General features: G+C 47.0%; 1 protein-coding gene across 2 annotated transcripts in view; it reads right to left on the bottom strand.

Moving 5' to 3' along the window:
* Positions 1–234: 234 nt before the first annotated feature.
* Slc14a2 (solute carrier family 14 member 2) overlaps positions 235–19833 on the bottom strand; it is a 428217-nt gene continuing 408618 nt past the window's right edge. For both annotated transcript variants that reach the window (XM_060377006.1, XM_021645497.2), the window contains 10 exons: positions 19069–19194; positions 15191–15273; positions 13505–13664; positions 12627–12816; positions 12226–12354; positions 10831–11023; positions 9142–9289; positions 8464–8598; positions 5038–5087; positions 235–1199 (listed from right to left, as the gene is read on the bottom strand). In XM_060377006.1, the coding sequence (XP_060232989.1) occupies positions 999–1199; positions 5038–5087; positions 8464–8598; positions 9142–9289; positions 10831–11023; positions 12226–12354; positions 12627–12816; positions 13505–13664; positions 15191–15273; positions 19069–19194 (1415 nt within the window). In that variant the 3' untranslated portion in view covers positions 235–998. The remainder of the gene's footprint in view (positions 1200–5037; positions 5088–8463; positions 8599–9141; positions 9290–10830; positions 11024–12225; positions 12355–12626; positions 12817–13504; positions 13665–15190; positions 15274–19068; positions 19195–19833) is intronic.

The raw sequence follows: 19833 nt of genomic DNA, 5'->3' as shown, positions 1-19833 counted from the left end.
AGGGCTCCAAGACCGTGTGCTGAAAGGTGATGTGAGTTTGATGTGCACCAACACCTCAGGGCGCAGTGTGCATGGCCATTTCTGCATAGCTCTCCACAGGGAAGTCAGCTGCTTTCCAGGTCTTCCTTAATCCCGTTTCTCTTTCCAGACACATGCCTGGGTACAAAAGCTCCCCTGGTGGACTCTCTGTGAGTGGGCAGGTAAGCCCTGTTTTAAGAAAACCCAGAGAACAACTTGCGAATTTCAACTTTAATGAGAGTATGATTTCGAATATTACACAGGCAAAGACGTTTATTTACACTATGATTTGGGTGTTGGAAGAGATCAATGTTCACCTTCTGATGTTTCTGAACTATCCCTGTGGTGCAGAGAAGGTGCATTGGCATTTTCAATGAATTCAGGTGTCTAGTCCCAAGTCTGGAAAGCATCTCCTATGTCTAAAAATAAACTCCCAGAGGACACTAACACTTTCCTCTCTGTCCTCTGGGAACCCTCTCTAAGTAACTCAACTCAGGACAATTGCTTGCTGGTCATGCTGAGTTGATTAGTATATAGGAGATATAGGAGATGGGAAAGAAACATCTCGGAGGTAGAAGGACTTTAGAGTTCCTCCTCGTCGTAAAGAAACCCATGGCTGACATGGGGGAGGGGGAAGAGGACTGGCCCGAGACAGTTGGAACCCATAGTAGCAGAGCAGGGTAGGGACTACGCCCTCTTACCTTGCAGACTAACGAGGATTTCCTGGCATCATGCTTTGCTCCACTAAATAAGTGAAAGGGGTGATTAGCAAGTTTCCCCTGAAGAGAGTTCCCAGAGAGCCATCAGTGGCTATTTAGTCTAAGCTAGCACGGCTTTGATGAGTCCTGCACATCTTACTGAGGTTTCCAACTAGTAACCACATACATATCAGACAGAAGGGAGGTTGAGTGACCTTAGCATGGGGTGCAGACCCATGTGCTGGAGACTGCATGTATGTAACATGCTTTAGAAAGGACAGTTTAGGAGACATCATAGGCCTGGTACTTTGTTATGGTTGATGCCCTTCTGTTCTTCTCCTGGGACAGGAAGTAGATGCGGTTGGCCTCCGGGTAGGTGACTTTGCTGAGCGGGAGCTTGTAGATGGCGGGGTTGTTGGTTGTGAGGAGAAGGAAGATGAGCGCTGAGAGGCAGAAGGGCCAGGTGCAGGGTGGTAATCCAAACTGGAGAGAGAGGAGAGAAGAGAAACTTGTTATGTTAGATGTGAATGCTTACCTAGACTGTTTTGGCCACCTGCAGCCCCACTTAAAGGAAGGGCTGATTGGTGAGGGTAATACCTGATAGCCAATATAATGAAACCAGGCCGTTAGCTTATACTGTGACAGGTAAGCACGCCTTCCAAAATACAGCTGTTAAAACTTTAAGAGTTGTCAGTGTGATCTGATGTACAAGACTTGTTTTGTCTTGGGGAACCTGGCCAGTCTGTACTTCCAGGTCTAGAAACTATGGGCATTCTATACCTTCTTCAATCAGCTTCCTTTGACTGAATGCATTTGGCAGCCATTTGTAGCAAATAACATGGCTGTAATTGATTGGACTAAAGATAGGCACCAGATTCCAAACAGGCACGTGGCATGAGCTAATAGAATCTCTCTTTTGAGAATGTGAGTTAAAAGACATAGAGACAGTGTCTATAGGGCTCTTGATCTGAGAGAACTAGAGAAGTTAAGTGGTGGTAGATGGCATTTGGAAACTCATCTTTTTAGAAACAGAAATCTTTTACAGAGACATAATAAAAATTATATGGAGAGAGAGAGAGGGGTGGTAGGTTTGTCCTTGTAGAGGGAGGTGAATGTTAGGTTCTCTTCTTAAAGGTTCTCCCTCGGCCACACTTATTTCTCATCATGTTGCCCTGTCTTGTATTCACTCTGCAACAATTAATACTTTCCCCATTCTTCAGCTGAGATAGATGAGCGAATGGTTTGCAAAAAGCCTACAAATGTACTTATGAGGCAGATCAAGCATTTTACTATAATCAATAGAAGCCTCAGGTGGTGCCAGGGGGCAAACACTGCTGGTCCTGTGGAAGTCCAAAAGCCAACACTGTTAGCAAGACTTGGAACCATCAGAACAGCACCAGAACTGAGGCTGTAAGGCTTATCTAAGAGTGATGAATTCCACTCAACAAGTCTTCCCAAAGCTCTAATAAGATGCAATAAAGTGTTTTGGGAAGCATCCATTGAAGCCGCAATTGTAGACAAATCTCAGCTCTGATTATCTTATTATAGTTTTTTAATCTTTCTGAGACCTGCTACCTACTCAGAGAGCTGTTGCTCAGCGCATACCAAGTACCCAATCAACAGTCCTCAGGGCACAGTCATTATTATCAAGCAGATAGCAGCATTGTGGAAGGCCAGGACTTGCATGCACATATGCCAGCTAAAGAAAGGCAAAGAATAGTGGCTCATAGGGCTTTTCTGAGGAGGCATTGCATGGGTTTATGAATGTACCTCAGTGCTTTAGACTGTGCTCCTCAATGAAGTTGGATATTGTTGATAGCTGCTTTGAATTTTTATTTTAGTATCCTTGACCATCAGCAGCAGAACAAGTCAACTGTTTGGAAGAATGTCTACATGGAATAGCTTAGTCTATAACCTCTCAGTGTCAAGAGGAAGGCCATTCAGCACTGTGAACACCTGCATCTGAGAAAGCTCCCTGCATCTCCTCTAGGGACCTATCCAGGGCAGGCAGGCACATGGCAGGCTTACTGAATGATGGGTCAGGTAATGTTGGTGCCAGAACTGATGTCGAAAGCCTAGGGTAGATGGGCCCCTGCTAGGTCATCATCTATCTTCTTGTCTCAGTGCTTCTGAGGCTCCCTTGCCTCAGTTCTAGCATCCCCTGCCGTGTGCTCACTCCTTTAGGGCCTCATTCCCTCAGTATCTCTCTCTTCCATTTTTCCCCTTGTTGTAGAACTCTAAGGTTAAGACTCAGCTATGGAAGGGCCCTGTTCTGGTGCAGTACCTGTGCTGAGTTGAACGAGGACTCATTAGCGTTAAAGTTGTCACAAATGATGTGTGTCAAGTGTCGTAGTAAAGGCACACACAGCGTGTGATGGAGGCATCAGAGGGACTCAGTCCACAGACAGACGGGACAGTATCAGGAAAGCTGGTTTGACTTCTGACGCTAAGCCTCGCCCTCTTTGATAGCGCTGAAGGATGAACCCAGGCAGGCGCTGTACGGAATGTCTAATCCAGAAGTTGCAGCTGTGACTTTCTCTGCTTGGGTAACCAGCCTGGTAGAACCGAATATACCCTAAAGAGACACCTGTGACTGCCAATCTACTGGGATATTGAAAGAACGGATCTCAAGAAATGGAAATGTCCCCAAGAGTCTCATTCTGGAAAAGATGCCGGGATGGAGCTTGGGGGTGTGGTCTTGTCTTCAGGAGAGATTTACAACTTGTTACATCATCTTACCAGATGAGGCTAAAGCCCAGACAATGATGGTTCAGTAGTGGCTGTTTATACATGTGTACAGCACCAGCCCTCTTTAAACTCTCATTTCATCTTTAGGATCTAAAGAAGATGCGCTTGAGTGTAAAAGGAACTTTTATTCTCCTGGTTCAATTGTTGTCTCAGAGGTTACTGCCTTCTTCTGCTAACCTAGACCTAGTCCTTGGAAGCTTCTAGCCTCCATACAATCTAAGCTAGGCCTAGAGTGTTTTCAGCCTCTGAGACTTAATGCTGAATAAGCTTACCCTTTCTTGTTCTTTCTGAGTTCTGGCATGCCTGGTGCAATTCAGCTGTTCTGGCTCAAACTCCTCTCTCAGCTAACTTATTCGATCTGGCTTTTTTCTTGGCCTCTAACTCCAGCAATCAGCTCTAATCTTCTGGCTCCTTCTCATTCTCTGGCTTGTTCCATCCTCACCTGTGTTCTTTCTTTGCAACCTGTCTCTCTATTACTGTTCTGGTAAAAACTGCCTCCTTCCTCTCTGCATTGCCCCTTAAGCACCTCCCCTTTCCTCTTTCTTCTTGTGAGAGCTGGGCATATCTTATTCTGTCAAGTCTTTCTCTGATTCGTCATGGCTTCTGCCACTCAACTAGGTATCACTTTCAAACATGGGTGCTTTCTTCTACAAACTATCTTTATCTTCATTGTTTGAGATTAAAGGCAAGTACCACTATGCTTGGATCTGAGCTTTTCTTTACCTGAAACTCAGATCTGCTTGTCTCTCTCTCCTGAATTAAAGGCATGTTTGTATTCCAGCCAGATCACGGAGACCTAGAAGGTCTTTGGATGTGATCTCTTGAACACATTTCCTTTTCCTGTTTATTATTATTATCATTATTATTATTATTATTAATTTGGTTGTTTTAAGTTCACTTTTCAAGAATGGGTGGCGAAACTTGACGACTTGGGATATTCAGATCGCTACTGCAAGTTGAGTGACAGTTGCTTGTGTGAAGTATCGCTTGTGCTCTTATCTTCGGTGGGTTCGGATGGATTGATTCGTTAGGTAAGCCCTGAGCACTCACTCTGTGCTGGGCCTGTTTGAGCCTAGTGGCAGCTCCTGCTTTGCACACCATCCTAAACTGGGCCCAAGGCAAAGAAGAGGTTCTGGGACCAATTTGTGCTCATAAGCTTAGGATTCTCTTTGGATGACTAGATCATAGGTCTCTGCTCCCTGAAGCCATTGCCAGGGACCAGAGCTCTCCATGAACCATGCTAGTTGCTAAGGGATACAAATGTATACTGTCCATAAGCCAGGCAGGCAGATAATTTACACATGTGCACAAGTTAGATAATAAAGATTTAAAATTAGTTCTGCGGGATAGCAGACTAGAATAGAGTTGTATTTGAGAGATTGACTCTTCATAGTGCGCCACTGTCTTCTGGTGATGGATTTGATTCACCCAGAGCTGACACAAAAGTTACTGAGACCCAGTTCCTCCTTGGCAGTATTCAGGTGGGTAGCAGGATGTGAGCCAAAGAACTGAGGGCTTAATGCAGCATTTGGGAAGTGGAGGTGGCATGAGGTTTGTGGCCCACGTGACTTACCACAGACAGCATGTTGGCCAGGGCGGCACCCAGGTAGGCTGCGAACAGCGCTAGAAAGAGAACCAAGCACAAGTAGCTTAGTGAGATGCAACAGCAGCTCAGCTTCATCTCCATATTCCCTCCTCATTAATTTTATGTCTCAGATGGCATCTCTCACCCAAACTGAGTTTCATTCCTGTTGCCTTGAGGCTTTAAAAAGCATTAAATTCCACGGAAATGCCAGTACAGCTAAGATAGCAGATGAACTTTGTTAAAAAGGGCCAGCATTTAGCTGTGACAGTTCTCTTGGGTCCCATCACCATGCTTTCCAGTAAAGGAACATGTAATAGTATCAACCAGAACTGAAAATTTTACAGTAAAGCAAAAGCAAGTGAGCCTCGGAATTCCCTGTTGGGATATTCCACTGGGAGCTGTTAGCATAACATGGGTTTCCAGGAGAAACAGCATCCTGTAAGTCTGGGGACGTCAAACCTGCCAAAGGCTCTGTGTTTTGGGAAGGCCACGAACATGTTGACTCCTGGGGAGAACCAGCACTGGGAGGAAATGGAAGGCAATAAAATGGACCAACATGACTGGGCTTTGCTTTTGGGCCCATTCTCAAAAGAGACTGTCCCAGTTGCCCCTAAAATACTAAGAATAGCTAACTTTTCTTAGAGTTACTATAAGTCCAGCCAGGCGCAACACCAGCCATATTCTTTAGCATTCCTTCTCGTTAAGCAGTGTTCTCTCTCTCTCTTTCTCCTCTCTCTCTCCTCACATGAACCCCAAAACAACAACAAAAACCAAAACCAAAAAACAACCCCCCCAACAACAACACAAATAAACCAAACCAAAACAAGACCAGACAGATTAAATAATAACGGTGCTCCCCATGGCTAGGAGTTGAAGCCCACTGTTCCGAGGTAAGGATCTGAGATGACAGAGCAGAAGAGATTAAGGGACAGATGATACGACACAGAGTCTGCAGCAGGCGACAGTTTCCTGTGTCCCACCTTGCAGCCTGCTTCCCCTAGAAGACCCGGAGTCCCCGACACCCTTCCCTTGACTACAGGTACCCAGGATGGCATCTCTCAGGCTCTTCCTAGATAACTCTTCCTGCATCAGTCACTCATCTGCCTTTGCCTTGTCAGTAGTCCCACAAAGTGAGAGCCTCTGTGTCAGACGCCACCATCTGAGGTGATAGGGCTGTGTCGGACAGGGGCAGAGCCCTGACCATCTAGTTCTCAGGGTGAGCTCTAACTGCTGTGAACTGCAGCTTCTCAGGATGTTACGAGGTTAGAAAGAGTACAGCAGAGGGGCCAACCCAGGTACCACAGACCCTCCCAGAATATAGGGGAGTTGTATGATATGCAGGCAGCTCCAGCCTCGGCTTGTGAAGAGCAGAGGTTCAGAGAGCGGCCTTCCTGAGCCTAGCCCTACCCGACTGCCCCCTTGATCCCTGGGCTCCACAGCCAAAGGATTCATTCCTATGCTCCCTCGGCCCCACTGTTATTTTAGTCAAACTTGGATCCATTATATCAAGATTTCCCAAAAGCCTCATGTGTGCTCACTTGCAGTCATAAAACTGCAGAGGTTAGAGGTCGAACACAAAGAGAAGAATCCGAAAGTGTAGCCTGTCAGATGTGTGTGAAGGGTAATCTGTCCTGGGGAAGGGGTGGAATGGACTGTGGTGGAAGAAATCTTCCTCCGTGCCCGTCTAACCCATCATGGGCTGAGTGATTACCGGAAAAGGCTTTACTTCTCTGGGCCTTTCCCCTGATGTGGGAGAAATGGCTGTGGGAAAGAGCAGAAGCCATGCTAAGAGCACGCTTTTACAAACCTGGCTGGGCAATTTGTTTTGTTCATTTTAGCTTTAGTTTCCTATCTGCGAAATGGGGACAGGAACAATGTCCACATACTGCAGGATTGTAGGGGGAGGAAATGAGAAGCCATGTACCACGTCTCACAGCTGTGGTAGCAATGGCAGTCTGCGTTGGGTCAGGTCTATCCTGTGCACTCTGGGATATTTAACACTACCCCAGACAGGATGCTAAGAGCAGGTGTGACAAATGATAGCGTCATCAGACACTGCTAAAATGTCCCTGGCTGAGAACCACTGGGTCACATATGACACAGAGCCACTTAACTTCTTTGACAAGATCGGCACTGAAGATGGCGAGGGAGGCACCTGCAATCTGTCAGTCATCACCTGGATGACCCTGACCTTGGGCACCATCCAAGCTGCCTTACCTCTGTCATGCTGTCCTAGCCCTGTTCTTGGGTATGTCCCTTGCAGAGAGTGATAGTGATGATAATAATAATAATAATAATAATAATAATAATAATAATAATACAGACTTTCCATCTGATCCTAGCCTAGCAGGTCTCATCAGGACTGGCTGCATTGTCTTCCTCTGTGGCCTGGGAAGGCTGCCCCCTATCCCCACCCCAGGTAGAGGTGATCAAAGAGCCAGCCCCCAAGTTCAAGTCAGAGACAGTCCCTGTTCCCCTTACTAGGACACCCACTTGGATACTGAGCTGCCACGGGCTACATCTGAGCAGGGGTTCTAGGTTATCTCCATGAATGGTCCTCGTTTAGAGTAGCAGTCTCAGAAAAGGCCCCTTTGCCCAGAGTTTTTGGTTCTGTTGCTCTCCTTGTGGAGCTCCTGTCAGTAAATACTTTTTAAGAAGATAGAAAAAAAAAAGCCTCCAGCTTTACCCTTTAGAATTCAGTTCTCCCACCTTTGCAGTGGTGGTCATAAAATGAAAGTGTCCCTTCAAATTGTGTTAAAGAAACAAATATGTGACTTATATGGGTCAGGAAGCTTCTCTGTATTAGGGAAAATACTATAAATTTTTTTTTATTGTAAACTTATTCTCTAGAACCTTATTTGGTAACATTTTAGCATCCATGGCTATACTGAAATAGAAGCTCTGTTTTAAATCTTTTGGTCAAAAAGAGTTTTATTTGTTTCCATTTGTAGACCATGAAAGAATAAAGGTGGATGGAGAATATATAGGTTGAGAATACATAAATCTGCTGAGCTATGGCCATCATCTTAACTTCCTACATGGTGAACAAATATGCAAAGGCGCTCAACCGAAGGGGGTGCAGTCAATGCCTGACGCTTAGCTTTGGTCACCGTGCAAGGTGTGTGTTGCCCAGGGTTAACACTGGAGAGCTGTTCTCCCGGCTCCATCACAGCCAGGAGAGCAGCAATTCCAGGAGACTGCCTCTGAGGAACAACAACAAAATCATCTCTGCCTCCAAGTGGCCAGCCATCAAGTGTGCCGTGAAAAGAGTTGAAGACACAAAGGACAGTACCAACCAAAAGCTTTTTAAAGCCAAGGATTGCCTTTTATCCTTGGGGGAGTGGCAGCTTTCTCTGCAGGGGTCTGCACAGGTCTTTTCCGAGGCCAGGAGGGGGTTCTATGAGTGGTACCTACCACAGGCAATGGCAAGCAGGTGGGTCTGCCAGGTGATGACATAGAACATGCCTCCGATGGCAATGCAGGCTAGAGTGCTGTTGAAGCCACACAGGCCAAAGTAGATGGAGTCAAATGGTGTGGCGATGCTGAGCGCTGGGGGAGGGAAAGAACAGGCGGTGAGTATTCTACAGGGCTCCTCTGCCTTCCAGAAACACACCCCAGTCCTCAAGCCAGAATCAGACAGCATCACTGGCAGGTTTTCACAAAGAGGAATTTCAATGTTATTCAGTGACAATCCATCTAAAGAAAATAAGGGGACAGATCTGTAAGAAGGCTAGGGGCTGACCTGTTGGGAGGGAAGAGACCTTTGGAGTACGGGTTTGATTTAAACAGGGCAGAGAATGTCCTCTCTTCACAACACACAGAAGAAACTCCGGCTGTGATCCAAGCCCCCATTTTGTCATTGGAGACCACCCTTAACTATATCTGGCTAAAGCTTTCTCAGACTCTACACTCATCCCAAGGGTTAAATGTACAGTCTTTCTTGAGGTCGCTAGCACAGAAAGTGCAGAAAATGGGCATGAGGGAAGAGGGAGTTTCCAGGATTCAGCAGGTATGGTGTGAGAGATAGTCACTATTTTCCTAACACCCCTCTAGCTCATTAAAGAGGATGACGTTAAAAGTGAAGACACAGACCTGCTAACATCCCTATGGTGGATCCAATGGCAGCATGCAAGCAAATGAGAGGTGACGATATGAACAGAGCTATGATGAAGATGCCTCCAGTCCAGGGGTTGTCACAGCCATACACTTGGCCAATCCCAACTGGGATGGCTCGCAGAAGCTGTAGAACGACAAGGTCATTTGCTTGTTTAGACAGTCAGCTCATGCCTCCACATCAAAGCCCCTCACCAACACTTTTTTTTTTTTTTGGACAGGATATATATATATATATATATATATATATATATATATATATATATATATGTATACACACACACACACACACGCAATGATACATGGCTGTTTTATCCCCTAGTTGTACCCTGTGGGGAGTCTCCTCAGTGGTCGTTCAACACTGATGGAATCTCTGGATCCTCTTTCCGATATCCATTGCAAAATTTTTTTTTTTTTTGAAACACAAAGTACAAGTTTTAATTGGAAATCTCAACACACAAGTCCTTATGATAGCCCAGGAAATTATTTCCTCAAGAATGGCTGATAAAAAATTGATATTTTCTTAATCTTTGGGGATGGTGGTGATGGTCTAAACTATTCATATAGGATTATTAAACATTTTTCATTTCTATAAAAGTCTAAAATATCGAGAATATAATGAGCAGTAGTTTATGCTTTCTAACACTATCGCTTCGTAGTGCTCTGAGCAGAGTGACTCACCAACTTGGTCCCTTTCCTGGCCTCTGGCCCACGGAGGCTCTCTCTCACACAACAATGGCCAAGGGTAAGACAGGAATGCCGCCTTGTTTGAATGACGGTACCTCTCAGTGTTTGCAGGGCTCTTGTCAACAACGCCACAGACTGTGGAGAGGCACTGGGCGTCATTACTTCTTACAGTCCCTTTAACAAGCCCAAATGGCTTTGTGGCAACAAACTGCCAATAATGATGTCCCAGGTTGAGCTACAGAGTGGAACAGGAAGTCCTTTAATGTAATGGAAAGTAGGAGGTCTTAGGGGAAAAAAAAGTTCGTACTTAGATAAGAAGCCTAATGAGCATATTTTCCCATCTAGTTTAATACTTTTAGTATTGCTTCTAATTCACTATCTTGGCAGGCTGCCAGAGGTCAGCATTATACAATTAAATACTTTAAAAAGATGAGAATCTCTGCTACCTAGGTTTTGTAATGGAGGAAAACGTGTGCTTTAAAGCTTGAGCAAGGTTCATGGAGAGAACAGAATAAGCCACGGTGAGTCCCCATGCCAGGGGGTAGAGGCATGGTGGGTGTACTTTAATGACTCAGTGCAATGAATGAAAGAAAACATATCGTATAGGTATCTTAAGACTGGGCTTGAGCATCCAAAAGGCTTTCCAACAAAGGAAAGCAGCAAAGAGCCCAGGCCACATGTCGGGATGAGAGGGCTAGCCTTGACTTTTTGCTCTTCATTAATTTACTGAGGAACCTTGGATGGGTCTTTTAACTTGTCTTTGGCTGCTTCCTTTGTGTGATCACAGGGTGGGACCAGAAACAGAACTTTTAGCTCTGAAGAGACAAGGGCAGTATCTCTCAGGCTACGTGTGTAGAACGCCTGTTCTGTGTAATTGTGAATAACCATCATTCGCTTATGTTTCTGATGTACAAAATGAGTAAATTCAGCTTGCCGCTGAAGTTGTACAAATGCTGTCCTTCCTTCTTTCATGATACCTACCAAAGGCACTTGGACTTCCGACCAGGTGATGTTGGGTGTGGCGGCTGCAGGCTGCAGCAGCGTTGTGGGGAAGAAGAGGTTGTAGTGGCCTGTGGCTGCCAGGTACAGGGTCACGGCGATGTTGAAGGGCAGAGTGAAGACGGGGAGGTCCCACTTGCTGAAGACGGTGCTCAGGGCACTGGAAAGGATGGGGCTGGTACAGGAAACGAGTAAAAGATGCATGTCAGCTGCTGCTTGCCTAGGCACTAGAGCACACAGCAGCAAAGAACCCTACTTTCCCCAGAGAAAAGCAGCTTGCCGGCAGCTGTTCCGTGGGTCTTTCTTGAGCAGGACACAGAGACTAGGGAAGGTTCAACCTTAGAAAGGTGCCTTTTAGGGGAGCCCTGGGGTTTCCCCAAAGAGTCCTAGAACTCTATCCCCAAGGTAGGAGGAGTGAGAAAAGTTTTGGAGAAGAAAAGGAGAGAATTACAGTCATGAATACATTTTGAGTAGACAAGGATTCCAATTTCATGGACAGACTACCCTTCATTTTCTGGAAATGAGGGTGAAGCCTGGTACTTCAAGGTCTCTGCCTCCTGGATGGCCTTCAGTCTACCCTGAGAGATTGTCTCTGTCTGGTCAGCAGTCTAAAGGAAGGAGAATGTCTTGGCAGGGCAGGAGGGATGAGACTTCCAGACACTGGTAGGACTCTGCAGTTCTTATTGTACATGGCCGGCAAGTTCTTGCTTTGTGTTCTGGTGAGGCAAGACTGATCACGTTTGTGACCTTAAAGCAAGGATGGCAGCTGGGGAGGTACTGCACATGGATGACCTGGCATGGGGCTCTCAGTTTGGTAGTAACTGCCTCTTGTGGGTATTTCTGACATTCATGCCAAACAAGCACTTTAAAACGGAAGTAAAGTGGCAGTTAAAAGGTAGGGTTAGGAAGCAAACATCAGGTCCTGTGTAAAAGGCTGGGCATGGCAGCTTGGGTCTGTAACACCCCTGCGTGGGGCTGAGCCAGGCAAGTGTAGCAAAGGGCCAGTTCCTTTCTTTTGAAGGGTATTTTTATTGGGTCTAGAGAGATGGCTCAGTGACTAAAGTGCTCTTGCAGAGGGCCTGGGCTTGATTCCCTGCACACACATGACAGCTCACGACCATCTATAACTATGGGTCCATGGGATCCAGTGACCTCTGGCCAGCTAACCTCATTAAAGCAGCGGTCAGGTTCAGTGAGAGACCTTTCCTCAGAAAATGAGGTGGAGAGTAATAGTAATACTGGGGGTCAACCTCTCACCTCAACCATTGACATACTGTCTGACACGCCTGAATGCATGTTCACAGGCATGCAGGCACACAGGCAGGCACACAAGCACGCATGGCCTTGCATGCGCATGACTTTTGGAAGTAAACTCACCAAGTCATAGACATGGCGATGACAGGGAGCAGCAGCCACCAGTAGTAGTTGCCCTTGTCTGAGAACACGGCCATCAGGAGCCCCACGAGCACCCCATTGTAGCCGTGCAGTCCTGCCGCAATGGCTGACCTGAGGACACAAGCACATGCGGGTGGAGGAGGGGCCTTCCCGTGATTTTTACCTGTTTTTCTGAGTTGTGCTTTTCTAACTTGGGGCCCGACAACCCGTCTTCAAGCAGGCTACCCTTTTGGGAGGAGAGAGCAAAGACACCCTTCTACACTTCACTGTTCAAGGAAGAGTGGCATTTAGTTACCAGTGCCATTGTTCTGAGGAGTCCGGGGAGTCCTCCTAGGGAGTGGCCCCCTGGCCTTGTGCTAGAGGGCCGGGCCTTGGGGACCTACCTGTCCTGGCTCAGGACGAGGGCAGTCAAGGTGGACACGATAGTGCCCAAGCAACCAGAGATGGCCCACCAGGGATTCTGCACGAAGAGGCCAAGGGTGATGAGGACACCGCTGAGAGGGTTGTTCACAAACATCACCTGGGACATGCCTCGGAGCACCCAGTCCAGAAACTGGAACACTGGAGATTTGTCTGAAATGACAGGCCAGCAAATGCTCAGAGCAGGCCAGGCCTGGCCCGGGTGGCAATTGGTGGGAGGATCTTCAGAGGACCAGCATGAATTCTCATCCGTCAGGGAAGAGGCTAAACAAAGAACCCAGGGCTGCGTTCGAATGCCCAGAGCACTTGCCGGCCATTGCTAGCCAGAGTCAGCCTCCACTAGTCTCTAGGCTGGTTTTGCCGTGATGGGGTCAGGTGCCTACCGTGAGCCTAATTCTGCTTCCCATGAGAGTGGCATAAAATTTCCAGAAAATTCTCATGCTGCACAGAGGGTATGAAACCCACAAGCCAACCAAGCAATGTGGGGATTTCTAGGGAGCAGGCACTGGCCCTGCAGACACAGTTCGCCTAAGCCACTCAGCAGATATTTGTCTTGAATGCTGGATTCAGAATGCCAGGGCTTGTCTGCACTATTTAGCTGGTATTTTTGGGTCGGCAGAACCTTTCTATGGAGAAACAGGACCTTGCACACCTGTCCATGCTTACAGCACAGTTACAAATATTGAGGAGACTCCCTGCTTTAATGGCAGAAGGAGCTTCTCTGAGAGGCCCGGGAAAGAGATCTCAGACAGGTCTACAGAGAGGCCCTGCAGCACGTTTGCAGGAGGTGAGTGAAGTGACCACTTCGGGGCCTGAGTCGGTTTGATGTCGCAGACTGTACCTTTAAGTCCCTCTCCACACTCCTTCATCTCTCCTGTGATGTAGCTGAGGGCTTTGCTGACTCTCTTCCCACCAGCGGCCATGGAGCTCTGAATCCAGGAAGTCCTGGCTGTGCCGGCCTCCACCTTTATCTCAGAGCTCTCCTCCATGGTGTCCAGGTCCTGCCCAGAGACCAGAAATAGGTAAGAATGCCCCACACTCTTATGGCGTTCACAGCAGGTGACATTTTGAAGGCTCTGTGGGGAACCAAGCTTAGATTTCCATTTGAGATTTTTTTGCACTGCCATTTGACCACCCGTCTGTCTCTTTAGGTTGTTTTGTTTGACACGCCATCTTTTTTTGTTTTTTTTTCAATGCAGTTTATTCAGGAACCTTGAACAATCCTCGGACCCTGGGGAAAGCCAGCCCACAGCTTAAATAGCCTCTGGGTAGCCAACCCCAGCATGCCACATGGGCAATGCAGATAGGTCCACATACATGGAAGCAAGCCAGATCCTCAGCCTTAGCCAAATATGGAGTTGTTCATGACAGAGAGCACTCACCATCAGGAAGGTGGAAGGCGGAAACCAGCTCCATCTTTAAGGCATAGCATTCCGCAGCTCTCTACAGTTCCCCCTTTTTGTTTTAGACGCATCAGGCAAGAGTAGAGGTCTGATCTTTGATATTAGAAATAAATTGGGACTTTGTACTGATGTTCATTTAGGTGTCATCCACCCAAAGAGCATCAGACCTGTCCGATACCTTTTTCTCAGAGGCGGGACCTGGGGCATCAACCCGCATGCAATCAGATATGCTCTTCTCTGGGTCGAAAGCTGCTGACCCTGAGTGCAGTGCTTAGCCTCGCATCCTGAGCGTATCATTTTAGCTTTTTATGGTATCCAACCATGCTTGGGGAGAATGTCCTGCTTCAATGGCTGTAAAGGCCTGAATGATCATGGCTGCATCACACTGTTGTGAGACTCTAATCTTGCATATATACCACAGGCAAACCAAGGAGACCAACACCAGAAGGCCTGCTAACGCTCCCATGCCCGCCCATTCCTTCAGATGATTCATGGCTGCAGCAATCCATGTTGATAATCCTGTGGCTAGTCCTGCGTCCACTCTGGTAGAATTTACTGTGACAATGGCCTTGACACGCCATCTTATTTGACGTTGTCAACCTCGGTGAGGTAGAATGAAATGGCATCTTCACCCTTCTGTGAAGGAGGGTTCAGGCATGCAGCCATTCTTACCGCCAAGGTCAAAGTCAAATGGTAGGATGAAGATTTAGTTACAGATGTCTAGATTTTCTTTTTCTTTCTTTCTTTTTTTTTTTTTAAATCAGTCTTACATTCTTTCTAAAATAAGTTATTTTCCCCTAGCAATCTAAGTTTTTGAAATTTAAACACAGAGGTATGAGATCAAATACACAAAGATTTTCTTAAAAAAAAAAACAGGTAATATCTTATTTTCTAAGTACAAACCGATGATAAATAATCCAACTGAAATGGTACGACAGTTCACAAAGCAAACAGTGAAAAATAGACATTAAAAAAAAATCCATGTAACTACACTGAGTTCTGGAAACACGAACTCCAAGAGACATCTGCCTAAATCAGAGCCTCCTTGATGGACCCAAACTCCCCAACCTTCTGTGGGCTTTGGGCTGCAGGCGCTGGCTATGGTCCGGGGTCACCATACTCACAAAGAGCTCCACTGTGGGCTTCCGGTATGGGTAGGGAACTGGCTCTTTGGTTTGTTTCTCTTGGTGTTCTCCTTTTCCAAACACTGGAGTTTGAGGGAAAGAGAGAGAACCATCAGTTCAGACACCCACGGTTGGCATTTTGGCAGTTATTTCTCAAAAGGGTTAGACCATTTGGTATCTTCTATTCCAGTGAAGAAGCATAAAACCGTGGAGTCTTATGGATCAGAGCGCTTCTTTTCCTTTATCAGTCAGGCCCACTTGGGGGCTTCTATTCAAGGAATTGCATGTCTTCATGTAAACAGGGCCTGAAGGAATATAAGAAGTTCAGAGACCCCAGCATCTTAATCAAGATGCCTCAATTCAGCTTGACCTCTGTGTTTTAGATGAGGAAATAGTAGCCTAGAGGGACAGTGGCTTCTCTGTATCTCATTGAGACATATAGGTGCACAAAAATGGAGTAGATGTGAGACGGACAGTGGCTAATACAGAGAATAAGTGTCAGAAGACAGCTTGGCCACAGGGGGACATCTGTATCCCACACCATCCCCAAAGGCTTGGGGACTATTGAGTATGAAAGAGCAGAAAGATTGTAAAAACCAGAGGTTGGGGAGGATTGGAGCAGAACGGCACCTTCTGAACATGGCAGGACTGTCACCTCACTAGCTGAGAGCAGCTGTGGTTGCTTGCACAAAACTAAGCCCATTAACATTCTAGCACAGAAGGGGTAGAGACCCCATCCCTAACTGGGGAGCTGCTATGTGCAGGTGAGGGCTTCTGGGAACAGGAGAGTCGGTTCTTTAACAAAGCATATTCCCCAGTAAGCCAACCTCACTCCTGTGGATGGCCCCAGACCCACGAGCTTATGGGCTGCACAAATTGGACCTGATGGGTTATGTAAAGGAAAAAAAAAAGGAAAAAGAAGGCATGAAGTTGGGGGATATAGGGTGGAAAGTGAATCTGTGAGGACTTAGGGGAAGAAGTTGGGGGGAATATGACAGTAAAACATTATGAAATTGTCAAAGAATTAATAAAGCATTTTAAATATTTATTTTTATTTTGTGTGAGCGTTTTGCTTGCAAATATGTGCGTGCACCACATACATGCTTGGTGTCTACAGGGGTCACTGGATCCCATGGACCCATAGTTATAGACGGTCGTGAGCTGCCTTGTGTGTGCAGGGAATCGAGCCCAGGCGCTCTGCAAGAGCACTTTAGCCACTGAGCCATCTCTCTAGACCCAATAAAATACCCTTCAAAAGAAAGGGACTGGCCCTTTGCTCATTGGTCATAAAGTCATGGGCGACCTGAGACACTCAGGAGCTGGGTTTGAGCTTGGCAATGAGCTGGGCAGATGATTTTAAATTATTCTCTTTCCTCTCTTACTCTCCCACTTCCTGTTTTGATTATGGTATTTGTTTTTGTTTTTATTTTTTCTTGTTCTTTTTTTTCTTTTTCTTTCTTTTTTCCTTCTTTCCTTCCTTCTCTCCTTCCTCCTCCCCTTCCTTTTCCTCCTCCTCCTTCAACAAGATCTCACTGTGTGGCCTTGGCTGTCCTGGAACTTGCTATGAAGCACAAGATGGCCTCATACTCATCTATCTGCTCCTGTCTCCCTATTGCTGGGATTAAAGGTGAGTGCCACCGCGCCCAGCTATAATGATATTTAGTTTTAACTTATTGGTGGCTACACATGCTTTCTGGTCTAACTGCTAAGTTACCATTCCTCTACTTCCCACCATGCTTGGTCAAGGAACACTGGTTAGATGCAGAAAATAAAGAAAATTCTTTAATCATTTTTCTTTGAATTTTTGCATTTTAGTAGTTGTATCAGGACAGATGCTATCCATGTAGTTGCTGGAAATGGATTTTTATATGACCTTGTGCCCTTGTAATTCTATAGCATTCTTGTCATGTGACTCTAAACACCTTCCATTATTAGGCTGGATCATTAAAAAAAAAAAAAAGGCTTCCAGAAAATACTTTATTTACTTTGATACAAGAAGGCGCACCTATTCTTTCTAATCTTTGAGGGATCTACATACGGCATCAAGATCTGTACACACAAGTCCGAAGAGGAAGATTTTTGAAGAAGAAGCAGTGATAAGGGGACTCCATGAACAGGGCTGGAGCACTGGCTTAGAGCCTACCTCTGTAAGCCGGCCAAAAGAGATGCCACATTTCATTATCGTCCAAACCAAGTTAAGCTCACTCCTTGTTATTTGTTAGGCTGGATCATTTTTAAAGATGGTCTTTTTCGGGTAAGTCCTTTTGGAAAGATCAGGCCCTTTGAAGCTTTGGAACTGGTACTCTGGTGCCCTCCGGTGGTTAAGTGTGAGAATAGCAGACTGGGCTCGCCTTTCTGTTTGTGGTCCAGCATTTACATGTGTTTATGGTGTCTGAGCGCTAGAAGGGACGTACTGAAGGCGCCCTGTTCCCACTTGTGAAGAAGCAGGGGCTACAAACACTGTGGTTTGGGAGCACTTCAGCGGTTCTCCATCTGTGGGTCTCAACCCATGTGGGGGATCAAAAGACCCTTTCATGGGGATTCGTAACAATAGCAAAGTTACAATTATGAAGGAGCAATGAAAGCAATTTCATAGTTAGGGGTGACCACACCATGAAGAACTGTGTCAAAGGGTCGTAGCGTTAGGAAGGGTGAGAACCACTGCCCTTAGGGAAACGGGTACGTTTTGGAAGCTTTCAAAAGCGGAAATGGAGGAAGCCTCTGAACTTGAGGCTCGTGTGTGTGACCGCTCCTTTGAGTCAACCTCTGCCCCTGGGCTTCTGTCTGCAGTAGCCTGCCAGGCTTCAGCCATTCCCATGGGCTGACTTCCCCGCCGCAGGCCTCTGCATAGGCAGCACTCCCCGCTCTCCACACGCAGGAGCCCCGCTCAGAGACCTGCGCTGCCCTCTCTACTTGCAGGTTTTCCCATGACCACACTGGGCCTTTGCTCTGACTTAGCTAACTTTGTGTATGAATGGATGAGACTGGACAGTGGCAAGACAGCCAGGCACTGAGGTAGCTTCTGGGAGGTGAGGGACATGAGGGGCATTAATTCAGGGGTCAGTCTCTTCCTTCCAGGGCCCCTGCATAACTGGCTGGCCGGCTGTGTGGCCTTGGCATTTCTGCCTCCTCTCTGGGGGCTGTGGTGGGATTAGATTGCACTCCATCCTGTCTAGCTAGAGGCTTCTCCATCCCTCAGCTGGCTGGGACAATCTGTCTCTCCAGGATCTTCAGTATTTTCCAGAATCTGACCTTGTTTTTGAGGTTCAAGCTTCAGGTGCCCTCCTCTGCCCAGCTCTGGTTGCCTTCTGGGGAAGGCGTGGTCTATGGAGGACCTCGCACCACTCTTCTCCTTTACCTGCACACTCCTCACAGCTGTCACTGTCACAGTGGGAACTTTTTATCAGCCTTCTGGACAGGTGGATTTTTTGAATCTCTGTTTTGAGGGGGTTTCCAGATAGAGTCTATTTGGCTGTCCTCCTGCCTCAGCCTCCTGAGTGCTGATGTTAGAGGCAGTCACACCACGTGTAGCATGACCAGTGTTTTATAAACTGGCAGTGAATTCCAATCTCACTAGGAGCCCTGAAAGAATCTGCTACTGGTCCAGGCTGTATTCCTGATAGGTTAAATTTAAATCTGTAGTAATGGGTTGAAGGTAATTCCAGAGCCGAGTTGAGACTTCTCCCTGGCCCTATGGAAGCCCATCACTTGTTCGGGATTATTTCCCCGTCAGGCTGGGTGTGTCCAGATACAGGAAACCTGTGGATTTGGCCGGTGGTCATGTGTTAAGAGGACCACTGTGTTTGTAGTGGGTAGCACTGTTGTCTGCGTTGAGGTAGGAAGCTGGGAGCTGAGTGTGAGGGAGACGACATACACACCTTTGCTCCTCCTCCGGATGGATGACCACTCAATGTGGAACACGCTCCTGCGCCTGGGGAGCACGGTCTCGGAGCCCTCCTCTGCCTTCCGCTGGCCTGCTCCCTGCGCCTGCTCTCCACTGCCACCTAGCCAGGGGGCAAGAAGAGACAAGTCAGCATGCCACCTGGTCCCTGTCTGTAAGAGCTAAGCGGTGGAGCCAAGAGAACATCCAGAAGCTAGGGGGCAGTGAGCAGTGCAGCTTGAGGCTGGAGGAGAAACTCCAGGAGTCTGTGTACAAATGTGTGGTGGTCCTATTCCTCCCTTTGCAATGGCCACTTCTTTCCTCCACAGAAACCCAAGTTATATCTGGGTTAGGAGATGGATGAACCAGGCTTGGGCCCACTTAACCACACTAGAGTGAGTAAGGAAGACTCTGGGCTGCCTGGCTAGTCTCTATGGTTCAGCCAATGACATGGACCTCTCTGCAACAGAGTTCCAAAGCAGGCTGTGTCCGAGACTGCCTGGCCACCCCAGGCCAGTTGAAAAGGTAAAAGAAGGCTGCAGTGTGCAGTTTGGGGCCGAGAACCATTCAGTCTGGTCCTTGGAGCAGCTACCATCAGGTGGGAGCTTGTTAGAAATTCATAATTTCGGGCTTTACCCCAGACTGGTAGAACCAGAATCTGCACTTCAATAGGGTCTCCTACTTGAGTTATCTGTATATTAAAGATTTTCAAGTCCCAATATAGGAGAGGCCAAATGTCTGGGACACACTTGTGGCTACAAGA

This window comes from Meriones unguiculatus, chromosome 2 (assembly GCF_030254825.1).
Source record: "Meriones unguiculatus strain TT.TT164.6M chromosome 2, Bangor_MerUng_6.1, whole genome shotgun sequence".
Classification (NCBI taxonomy): Eukaryota; Metazoa; Chordata; class Mammalia; order Rodentia; family Muridae; genus Meriones; species Meriones unguiculatus.
This window is presented reverse-complemented; position numbering and strand designations above follow the sequence as displayed.